Here is a 12233-nt window from a genome sequence, read left to right as displayed (position 1 = left end):
AACTCTATCTCAGCCAAAACCAGCACATTCTCCACCCCTTATTCCATACCATTTGTGTCATGCTCAGGTCTCACACTATAAAATGCATTCTCATTACCCACCACCCCCCTTCCCATCCTTTGATGCAATATACAGATATCATTCCCTTAATCTATGGACCACCACTGTGAAACGTCTGTATAATGTCCATAAATGTCCACAAAATGTCCACCGAGTTCATTTAGTCCATAACTTTGGCTCCATCTGTTATGGTGGTCACTCAGGACAGGAGAGGCCGTGTGTTGCGTGGAGTTACTGGGCACCAAAGGCAGCTCAGGTTGGGTTGCTGCTGCACTTGCACTGCTTCTTGTAAGGCTTGTCCTCCCTTGGTTCAGGTGGTTCCTGCTACAGTAATTCCTATAGCATGCAACTCAAATCATGGGTTACAACAATTTAAAGTTATATCCATTACAATCTCCACCCCTGGTCTCTTTGGGCCAGGTTATAAGGTTTAACGTTGCAATGAACTCCTCCCCTTGCCCCTGCTCCGGCTTGGACTTATCCACAGACTGCAGTCCCTGAGAGGTGTACCTGCTCCAAGTGAGCCTTACCTATGAGCCACAGTCTCTCCAGGGGTGTACCTGCTGCAGCATAGACTTATCCACAGCCACAGTCACTTTGAGGTGCACCTGTTCCAGTGTGGCCTTCTCCAAAGGCCACAATGCCTTCAGAGATATACCTTCTCCAGCGTGGCCTTACCCACAGCCACAGTCCCTTCAGAAGTAAACGTGTTCTGTCATGAACTTACTCATGGCCACACGCTTTGAGGTGCTCCAGCATGACCTCATGCACAGCGTGCACTTATCCTTGGGCCACAATCCCTTCAAAGGTATACCTGGTGCGGTACAGACATAACCATGGTCACAGATGCTTCAGGGTGTCCTGCTCCCATGTGGACTCATCCACAAGTCACAGTCCCTTGGACTCAAGTTCACACTGGAGTTCCAGCCTGTCCAGTACAGCAGCACAGGAACAGCAGCGATGCCCTGGCCATCTGCCAGCCCAGGCACATGGCCATTGCTGTTATCAAAATGTTCCCAGGCGCAGCAGAGTAAAGTGATCAGCAGTGCAGCAGTACAGCAAGCAGAAAAAGCAGAGAGCAGCCACTAACGAGCCCTAGACTCTAATATACAGTAAGGCAAGCAAGCCCCATGGCAAGCACAGGAGCCTGCCAATTAATAGCTAAACAGCAATAACAGCTATAAATGCAGTCTAGCACATTCCAATCAAATCTGTGGTTATCTTGAGCCCCACTTTGGGCACCAAAAAGGACTGTCATGGTTTAACCCCAGCTAGCAACTAAGCACCACACAGCCGCTTGCTCACCTTCCCCTCCGGTAGGATGGGGGAGAGAATCAGAAGACTAAAAGTGAGAAAACTCGTGGGTTGAGATAAAGATGGTTTAATAGGTAAAGCAAAAGCTGCTCACGCAAGCAAGGCAAAACAAGGAATTCATTCACTGCTTCCCATGGGCAGGCAGGTGTTCAGCCATCTCCAGGAAAGCAGGGCTCCATCACATGTATTGGTTACTTGGGAAGACAAACGCCATCACTCCAAATGTCCTTCCCTTCCTTCTTCTTCCCCAGCTTTATATACTGAGCATGAGGCCATATGGTATGGAATAGCCCTTTGGTCAGTTGGGGTCAGCTGTCCCAGCTGTGCCCCCTCTCAACTTCTTGTGCACCTGGCAGAGCATGGGAAGCTGAAAAGTCCTTGATTTAGTATAAGCACTACTTAGCAACAACTAAAACATCAGTGTGTTATCAATATTGTTTTCAGCACAAATCCAAAACATTGCCCCATACTAGCTATTATAAAGAATATGAACTCTGTCCCAGCCAAAACCAGCACAAGACAGAAAAAAAAAGGTGACTGTTAAAGATCAGGGGACTTCTAAACAACAATATATATCTGGAAGATTGTGCACTTATTTTCTACTGAAGTAGAAGATGCAGGTTTTCTTTGCTACTAGCTGAAATTAAGGTCAGCATTGCAGCAGACTGAAATTGGAAATTGCATTTTCCTGTCAAATAGACAAGGCAAAAGATCAATGCAGAGATGTAGATTTCTATTCAAGTATATCTCACCCCTGGCGAGTATTTCAACATCCTGCATGAAAACCAAGGGAAGAAAAACACTTGAACCAAGGAGTAGTCTCTGAAAAACAGACATGACCCATCCCATAGCATTTTCATCATGGGAATAATAATGAACCATAAGAACTTAACCAGTCTTTGAAGCAACTAGGACTCTATGCACACCTTGGTTTCATCCTTCACTTTATATAAGATCCTATGTAACATTCAGAAGCAAGTTTAATCCAAAAGTACCTGTTTTTTTAAAAATATACCAGCTAAAAGTTTTGGACAGCTTTCAAAGCTGTCTGCAGATGGCATATGTGTTATTGTTCTTAGTGTTCAGCAAGTCCTAGAAAGAACTGTGACATAAAGAATGGGTACAAGAGACCTACCAAGTGTTGATGTTAAAAATAATAAGTCTTGCCAATAACCAAGATAATAGTGCTTACTAGATAACAAGTGCTTTCCTGCTGGTTTTTATCCCTAGGCTTTCCACAGGCAGTAAAGCCATGGGATTACTTCAGCTTTTCCAAAGCGAGGAGGACAAGCTATAATTAAGCATGCCTCCTCGGTCACAGCATCACAAAGTCTATCTGCAATGCAGAGGGAAATGGAAGGAAAATATTGCCATCAAAGAACAGTAGGTGGATCTACATTTCCAGTCAAATAGTTAAGGCCTCATAGATGTTTTTCACAGGAGAAGGACATTTTATGGCCTTTCCCACCAAATTATGGGGACATAAGAATCTGTGCCTCTGATACTCAAACATACAACATGACCAAGAGCATTTCAGCTAAAGATCAAGTCCTTGGTCCTTTGCAAGATGACATCCTGCAGTGGCCAGGGGAAAGCTGTAGCGCAGCTCAAGACCTTTGTCAATATGACCTGAAAGTTAATTTGGCCTTGGAAAGTAAAAAAATCATGCTCCCCTGGGAAGCATGCAAGGGTGGAACATGCTGAGAGCTGCTGAGTAGTTTGGAGAACACTTGGACAGCAAAAGGTAATACATTGAAGTATCACTGTAGGCGGAATATGGGCAGATGCTTCAACCCTTACTAGCAGCCTTTGCTCTATTCTTGTTTCTGCTCTTGACTCAAATAACTGAGAAAGGAGTTCCAGTTGATTGCAAGATTTTAAGTGTGGTGGGTACACATTCGTTCTTGCCTTTAAGCAAGTGATTTAATATGCTTTCTGCTCTGGGACTTATTTCATAACTGATAATCTCCATTGGACAACATTTCTTATTTTCTGTGGGTTTTTTTCGAAAAACATTTGCTTTTCTCTGAAATATGACCCCTGCCTTCTTCAGAGCTAGGAGACCCTTCAGTAGTATTTGCGTTGATCTTGCACTCTGATGGATGCTCCTGTGACAGCCAGCCTCATAGGAAGGATACACATAATGTTTAGATGATGCCTAGCAGTTGCTATGGTGACCTCAGTCCACTGCTAGTTTCATAGCCTTTGATAGGAAAGAGGAAGAAAAAAAGAAAGTCATAATTTCCCTTACATGTTATTGATCATATCTGTACATCAGTCCTGCCTCAGCCAGCCCTATGTACTATGGCCTTTATGTTCTACATATGGGACCTCACTGGTGTTCTCCCGTGATCTCCAGGCACGATTCACTGGGTCTTCTTGTCTCTATGTCATGAAATCATGTGCCCTGAAATTAGTAAGGGATATAGGAAGAAAGGACTTGTATATCAGATCCTTCACTGCCTTCACTGTGATGTATTGCAGAAACCACTGGGTAACAAAGAAGTTGCAGAAGCTAGTTCATCTCATCCTATGGTAGATGTCTAAAACAAATCACCCTCTGGAAGTGCCAGTCTCTTTGCTGTTTATCGGAGGAGACTTAAAAAACAGATGAACTTATCTTCAGGGAGGTAAATTGGATGGGATGAATTTGCCCCACAGGATCAGTTCCTCAGATGTCCTTAGGCACCAGTTCTTATTCAAACATACAAATATGAACCAGGCTTCCTAATCTTACCCTTAATTTTCCTCTGCCTCAGTTTGTTTGTTTTCTAAATACAATGAACAATACCACTTAATTTTGTACTGTCTCTGTGCAAGCCCTACGTTCACAACTCCCTTTGACAAGGCAAACGGCAATATACAGTAAATGCCAAGTGACTAATGACTTTCAATCTGTAGTTTAAAGTATTTTCTATGGGGCATGAGGCTGGAGAGACCAAAAGCCCTGGAAACAGTGGTAGGAAGCACTTAGCACAGGGAAAGGTGTGGGAACCTGTAAGGCCATGTACTCTGTAACCTTGCCTGGCTGCCACTTTGTATAGATCCTGTTAATGAGATTGTAAAAACCTAACAGCTGATTCTGGATCACTTTCCCCCCCCCAAAAAAAGAGCTGTAATGAAGAAACCGGGATGGTTGGATAGCGTGCATCTGGATTGTGTGCGCCCAGGTACACGACTGGGCAGGGGGCATTAGAAGGAACGGGCAGAGTGTGCAAGTGGTATCTGTGTGGGGAGCTCAGAAAGCCCCAGAAAAGCTGCTAAGTAGACTGCTGTTCCCGACTGCGGCTTTGCCAGCCTGCTGAACAGATTGCTGATGCATAAAAGCAGCATGCAGCAATAGGGAAGGGAGCAAAAAGGCACGGTTTGGTGGATGCTGTGGAGTTGGGCGTGAGAGCTCGCTGATTTATTTTGTTTTTATAAATTAAATGTTAAGCTTCTAATCATTGCTACATAAAACAGGAAAAAATTGAATTCCTGCCTAACCAGCTCATTCTCCACATAGCTGGACAGCACGATAACAAGTGATCGTAGGAAATGTTTTCCATAACCTCTCTCTGCCCCAGTCTCTGCATTTTCTGAAGGGACAGAATTAACATGCAGTAAAACCGGTGAGAGCTTTGCACATTGATCTGCCCATAATACTGAGATGGGAACAACAGGAATAAGGGAAAAGTGTGGGCAAGTAATTTCAAGACAGAATAGGTTTTGAAGCCTTTCATCCCCCCCCTCGCCACTAATAAGGGACAAATGCTGGAACGGAAGGGTTAAATGCAAGTTGTGCTCAGATAAATCTATGGGAGATAAAGCAGTTGCCATGCCAGCTGACACCGAAAGCAGCCAGCACAAATTTGGCATGAAGGAGACGATCTAAAAGGCTGCACTGAGCTGCGAGGCTCATCGTACATAGGCTGTTTCTTGGCTTTAGCTTTGCCAGTCCTGTCACTTTAAATCAGAAGCAACAATTGCTTGCATCAAACTTCTCAGCCATTGGAGGATATTGAGGAGGTAGTTATGCTTTCTGGGGCTCAGCAAATGAAAACCAAGGAAGAAAATCTGATAAATGTGCAAGAAAAGGGCATGAAAGATCTTGGTCTCTGCCACTAACTCTATGGGTAGGCATTAGTAAGTCCTTTGATCTTTTTTTTTTTCCTTCTCTTTCACCTCTTCATGTAGAAAATAGAAATAAGCAATATTTTCTGTGTTTGGTTTCTCTCTTTGGTCTTTGGAACTGACAATTCAGTGTTCTGATGGATCGTCTCTAGGGTCTCTATGTAGTACTGTAAATAACATCTAATTAATAATGACAGTTAAAGCACTAATGGAAGATTTGCTTCCCAAAGAGTGACACTTAGCTATTCAGTCTGGTCAAATAGTGAATAACACTATCTGTCAACATACTGTATAAACCATCCTTTGTGAAGGATAACATTAGCTTCCTCGGGAGTTTATTGACTAATGTGAGCAATTATTGATTTAAAAAATGGTGTTCTAAGACACTGTTTAATAGCTGCTGTTGGGTCCATCTTTCTGTAGTTTGTGCTGTGCTGTTATTTAACTACATGCGAGGAGCACAGGTGTCAATGTAAGTCATGACTGTAATCCTTGAATTAAAATCCTGAAAAATGGGTTTCCAGTCAAAATACAGATGAAAAGCATATTTTATTTGTTCTTCATCTCTGGGAGAGTAATGTATTTCATCTAGCCTGTTGCATAATCATCTTGATGGGCTTCCTCTGCTTCATCAGTGAAGTCTGATGCACCAATTTCTCATTGTTTATGTCCTAAGAGTAAGGCAATGAGAGGACTCGTGTGAGAGCCCATGCAGTGAGCTGCCCTACAATTTTGCCCATTACACCACTGACAATAGAGTAAATTTGCTGAGGTCTCTCTAGAGTCAGAAAGGCATTTAAAAAAAAAAAAAATCCCCACAAAAGTGCAGTTTCAGGCTAATAGTCTGCAAAATGAGAGGGACTGCCCTATGTCTGGACTTCCTACAACCCCAGCTCAAATGCAAGCTCAGGGCTTGTCCCTTTATATGTAGACACGTTAAATGATAAGCACAGAAATAATCCAAATGAACTCCATCACACTCTCATACATGTGAGCAAACATAGCCATTGATACCATTATCTATCGTGTAAACATCCATATTCTGGTGCAAGGTACATAAACGTACGGTGTCAGAGAGAAGGGCAGCAGCACCACGCAGGAATCTGAAGCCAGATGGTGGCTGTATGTTCCCTCATTGTGTGTGTGTATATCTATGTATGCATACGCACACAAATATAATTATATATGCGTGTGTGTTATCCCAACACTCATTAGATGAACTTTGACTTTTAGTTGTAATTCAGGGCATAATGTTCAGTGTAAATTTAATTGACTTTCCAGTAGCTTAACTTATTAGTGAAAATTAGGTTGCTGGATCAAGCCTAAAAGCCTGTACAGTAAAAGGTTGTACTGGAACTTTCTTCAGTACATTAGCAAGGACTCAGATGTAGTAAAATATGTTAATAAAATGCAAGTTTGCTCCTACAGCAATCAGAAAATTAACACTGTTGAAAATGTGAATCCCTTCATAATGTCCAAACACAATTAAAATGAAATAATAATTGGGGTCTATAAAAAAAATTATTAATTTAAAAAGCCTCTTCATTTTACAAACCTACATTAATATAATGTTTTAACTGTTATTACTGATGTCATGAAATTCAAAATGAACTAAAATCTAATATTTTAACATCAGTGTGACTAACTACCACCCATATTTAGAGTGAAATAATGGTAATTTTTATTTCTTCCTTTTTAGATTATAGGAACAAAATAGCCAAATTTAAAACATTTACATTTCAAAAAAGATATTTTTCTGATCAATCAGTGTAACATGCCAGAATGCCAGGAACATCAGGCTTCAATCTACTTAATATTAACCTGGCCTTCCTCCAACAAGAATTCTGGAAAGTTTGTAAAATCACATTTCAGGATTTAAGCCACACTGTATAAACGATAAACTAAACCTGGATTTTTATGAGTTCAAAATTGTTTTGGAAGTTTTTTGCAGCTTCTTCTTACCCTGCTTCTGTGGGTTAGGCTGTTGAGTGAGGTCACCTTATGTAAGGAACCGGTTCCATTATGAGCTACTGATTTGAGTGGCAGCAGGCTATGAAAGACACTATGAAAGACAGTGACCAAGGAACAGTGGCTTGCTCTTTGATAAATAATAAATAATAAAATAATAAAACCTTATAAAACCACAGGTAAAAATTCCCACAGGATATCCTAAAGTTGATTTTCTAAATTCAGATTTTAGCAACATAGGCATCTATATCTGAGCTATATCACTGTTAATAAACCTGAGTTTTGATAGGCTCAGGAGGGAAACAGGTCTGTCCAAAATATTCTGCAGGGGCATCCCTGTTATTCTGCCAAGAATCTGGACTACAGCCATAGCACTTCTGCAGCATCTGGCAATTTAGTCTGATGCAGCAGGTTGAACGATCTTCGCTGGAAAATGCTTGCTCAGAGCATTGGTGACTTCTCTTCAGAATTAATACACCTACCCAGTATTTGCAAACATCCAAGAATTCTCATATGTGAAATCTTGAAAGCAGCTGGAGTTGGGCAGCGAAGCCAGGAGACCAAGGGTGTTCTCATCATGGCTTTCAGGGTTAACCCTCCAGAGTAACTGGTGGCTTGAATGTGTAGGTTTGATGTTGAATACATCCATTCAAAGACACAGTACAGCCTACCTGATGTAGGCTCCCACCATCATCTTCACACTAAATCCTCTGTTTTCTGTCTTAGAAGATCAAAAAGCACATCTGATTTATTTTACAGGAAAGAGAGAAATCAATGAGTTTAAAATTATGACACAATAAGGAGTCTGAAAAATTATCAAATATAAAATGCATTTTATGCTGTGCTGAAAAGACTCTCTTTATTATTTTGTTTCCTTAGATGCTGTCTTTCTTCTTTCCCATAGGATCAAAATCAATCTTTGTTTGGATTTCACTTTTAATAAAAACCCTCTCGTACAAATTGGCAAATGGCTTTTCCACTCCCTAGTTAAGACTTGAGCTTCTGTTCAGGGTTAAAGAAGACCAACCTGAAGCCCTGTGCTTACACCAGGGGATACAGAACTAAGCTAATCTAAACATTTAACCTGCTGTAGCGGTCAATGAAACACTGGAAACATTTTTTCACTGGTCGGTGGGCCACTGGCAGAGCTTTTGCAGCCAGCTTTGCCAGGCTCCTCTGTGTGTCTCTGTGCACGATGCAGCAGCACCGCTCGGTGGCTTAAGGCAGCTCCTCTTTATGCATCCCCCAGCACCGAGCTTGAGCCAAAATCCACGGAGGATTTGAGGAAATCTGACTTCAGTGCAATTGGGGTTAACTATTTAGTAGGGTGAGTGGGAGATTGGTTTGAGATAATCCCAACATTTTATTTCGGAAGGACCAAAGAAAGGGAAAGGAAAATTTTTAACGCAAACTCAAACTTTTATGATTTCCCGTTGTAATGTTTTGTATTTTTAGTACACAAAACAGCATGGATTTTGGCACAATATTTTGGAAATGTGTGGGTCTTTCTTATTTCAGACACACACCCCCCAAAAAAAAAAAAAAAGAAAAAAAACAACCCACAAAAAAGCTCCCTCATCTCTTTTTCATATCCTTCCTAGAGTTTGATGGAATTCCATGATAACCAGAGATTTAACAATACAATGCAATCAACCATCATCTGAAAAGCACTTCCCACCCATAAATATGTAGTACTGATCTTGAAAAAAAGATTTAAACAAAATTTTCTTGCAGTTCTTCTCTGGGCACTGCTGCACCCACTCCTTTTATGGGAAGCAATCTATTATCAAGATCAAATTAATTATTTTTATTCTTCTAATTTCAGGCTGGGAAGTAGATAACTTGGGGCAAACCCATGCAGGTAAGAACCAGTTGTGCTCACTACCTCCTATGTACCTCTGTTCTCAAAAATTGTATGTAGAGCACATGATAATATCAGATTATTGAGAAGTTGTGTATCAACCATTATGATAACGAATAGATGTAGTTCATTGTAACACTGTGATAAAAAGTGAAAGTACAAATCTGATAAGTTTCTAGAAATCAATGTGATCTAACCTAAAATCCACAAAATTAAACTGTCTTGCTTAAAACTGGTTAATTATTGTTTTTTGTCATTGATGGATGAAAATAATTTTTCATGAATTCTGTGAGAACTGACCATACTTAAATATCTATGCATTACAAATGGAAATTTCTAAAGATTTAATAACTGACTTTTATAATTTTACAATAAAATTGGTCCTAATTTGATTGTATGCGTTCTTAGCTATGTGCTTGCGGCTTGCAGTAGCGATTTTTTAATTTCATAGGTTCAGCTTTGATTTAAACTCAAAAGTAAGATTGTGTTTACTTCCTGAAAAGACAGAATCAAGTATTTATTGCCTTGGGCCTGATCCAAACAAATAAAAATCACTTGGATTCTGTTCACTGATTTCCGCAGAGACCAGTTTGGTTCCTAATAGAAAACACAATCAAAACAATTTCATACCAAATTTCCACTTTTATAGGTGATTATGACCTGCTGGAAAGCACAGCCCAGTCTCCCCTAGGTAAGAAACAGAACCATGGAATGTTTCTCTTTTTATTTTAACTCTGTTAAAAAGGAAGCTCCAAGCTTTTTCTCCTGCCATTTACGTATTATTTTCTAATCAGTTCTAATTACGGTGACACATTTTCTGGTGCATTACTTTTAGCAGTATTATGAAAATTTATTCCTCCACTATTGAGCCTTGCAATCTAGCAAGTGTGTTGTTATAAATTATATCTACCTGCTTAACAGTAATTACTAAATGGTGTTAAGAAAAGTCAACACCATGATTCAGTGGTTATTTTCCATAGAAAACTAGGGATGAATGTGCAAGAGTAATTTACCAAAATTTGCCAAGTAATGCAATGTTCTTAAATGAATGCTGTGATTAAATAGATATATTCTGCCACATGAATGGCAAACAGATTCTCTAAAAATAAGGTCACTGCTGGTGTTATAAGCTACTTGAATAAACTGCTCTAAGAATGCGAAGCAGCACAACCTTAATAAAAAGCGAAAACCTTGGAAATTTCCATCAATTTTGGTCAAGGTACAGCTCAAACTGCAAAAAAACTGTAATAGTTCAATAAATGGAAACTGTTCTATTGTACTGGAGAGGAATAAGTGCAGCCAGCAGCCCAGCTCTAATTTTTCAACCAGGTCACTGAGCTCTGGCAAGAGTAATGGTGCTTAAAAAGAGCACCACGGGGGCTATCCCACCTTAGGCAGCCTCAGTAACAAAGTGAGTGGCAAGAGACGCTTTCCTCTTCCACCCCCAGCTCTTATTTCCCAACAAAGTTTTAAGCCTTTTGATTGTGTCAGTGAAAGCCATTTAGGAGCTAGTCCTTATATATGAGATTAACCAAACAATTAGGGTAAAAAGAGAGAAAAAGAGAAAGGTTTTCTCTGAGACAGTTTTGAGCCTCCTTGCAAACACTTGCTTTACAGTAAGGTTATAAACTGGGATTGGAGCAAATTATAGGCAGAGGAATGTGAGAAGCTCTGAAACAGGTTTGAAATTGTCAACTGAAGCCACACTGAGCATCTGGAGGTGTAAATGAACATATTGCTATGAAGACAGAGACAGGGAAGAGATTCCCACGCCACCTTTCCTTTGTTTTCCTACAGTCCCTTCTCACAAAGTCACTCTCAGATCAGAGCCTAGGAAATCTAGAGCCTTGAAGATAAATCGGTGGGATACATGTTAGCTGACTGTAGGAGAACAATCCAGTTGCCTCACCACAGACATATAATGGCTATTTTACATAACCTATAGTATCTTGCCTGGCTTCCAGCAGACGCTCCAAAAAATCATGTCAGCCTTGTGTTTTCTTGCCAGTCCCATGCAGATGCCTCAGATATAGATCACCTAAAATAGCACAAACTGCCTACCTATAGTTAAGCACTGGACTTAACCTTTAGCCATCTGAAGTGTAGATGTCTGCATCAAAGCTGTATTCCCTAGATGCCTTTCAGAGTAAATGGAGAGAAATGGATATTTAGCTGACCCCTGGTTTAGGTACCCACTTGAGAATGAGACCTTTGGTGGCCTGGAGGCACTGACTATATCGGTTAAATCTTTTTTGCTCTCTGGTGGCCAGCTGTAGTAGTAGACATCCATAGGTGCCTATTGTAGAATTGGGTAATTAAAGATGTCATTAAACTTTGAAGATGCCATTAAAGTCTTATATGGATAGCGAGATAAATAGTACCCCCAGCAGTACTGTGGGGTTTTCTTTGGTCACGTACCAAGGGGAGGGAGGGTACATCCTGGGGTTTGCTTCAGCAATGTGACATTCCCAACTGTACTTGACATAGGGGACATCAGCAGAAATTGCACTGAAGACGGCTGGTCTGAACCTTTTCCTCATTATTATGATGCCTGTGGCTTTGATGAAAATGAAACAGAGTCCGATAACCAGGTGGGAATTAATCTTATAATTACAAACAAATGAAGGGGGGGAGCAGCAGGCTGCTTTTTGTCCAGCCTCTGGTCATGTTCTGATTTGATGGTGATTAGAGTGAAACAATCAGATATTTATGTGCATAAAAATGTGAGAAGCAAGATTTAAATCCTTCCTAGCCCTGTACTGAATATTTCCAGAATATGAGTGTTTACTCTTGATACAGCTGGTAACTTCTAGAAGCATGGGTTAGCCTCCAGTTCTTCCCCTATTGACTAAAGAATCCCTTAGCCAACTACTTTTTTTCTACAGGCACATGCACAGTGGTCAAAGAAATACAGACA

The 12233-nt window shown here is 40.6% G+C and overlaps 1 protein-coding gene across 5 annotated transcripts in view; it reads left to right on the top strand.

Moving 5' to 3' along the window:
• The window catches only part of ADCYAP1R1 (ADCYAP receptor type I), a 153966-nt gene that overhangs the window by 100484 nt on the left and 41249 nt on the right, over positions 1-12233 (top strand). For 4 of the 5 annotated variants that reach the window (XM_075492266.1, XM_075492264.1, XM_075492269.1 and 1 more), the window contains 3 exons: positions 9281-9316; positions 9966-10007; positions 11804-11907. In XM_075492266.1, coding sequence (XP_075348381.1) covers positions 9281-9316; positions 9966-10007; positions 11804-11907 — 182 coding nt within the window. The remainder of the gene's footprint in view (positions 1-9280; positions 9317-9965; positions 10008-11803; positions 11908-12233) is intronic. The other variant, XM_075492268.1, reaches the window with a different exon arrangement.

Source organism: Mycteria americana, chromosome 2 (assembly GCF_035582795.1).
Source record: "Mycteria americana isolate JAX WOST 10 ecotype Jacksonville Zoo and Gardens chromosome 2, USCA_MyAme_1.0, whole genome shotgun sequence".
Classification (NCBI taxonomy): Eukaryota; Metazoa; Chordata; class Aves; order Ciconiiformes; family Ciconiidae; genus Mycteria; species Mycteria americana.
The sequence above is the reverse complement of the archived record's forward strand: the minus strand, read 5'-3'. Positions and strand labels throughout refer to the sequence as shown.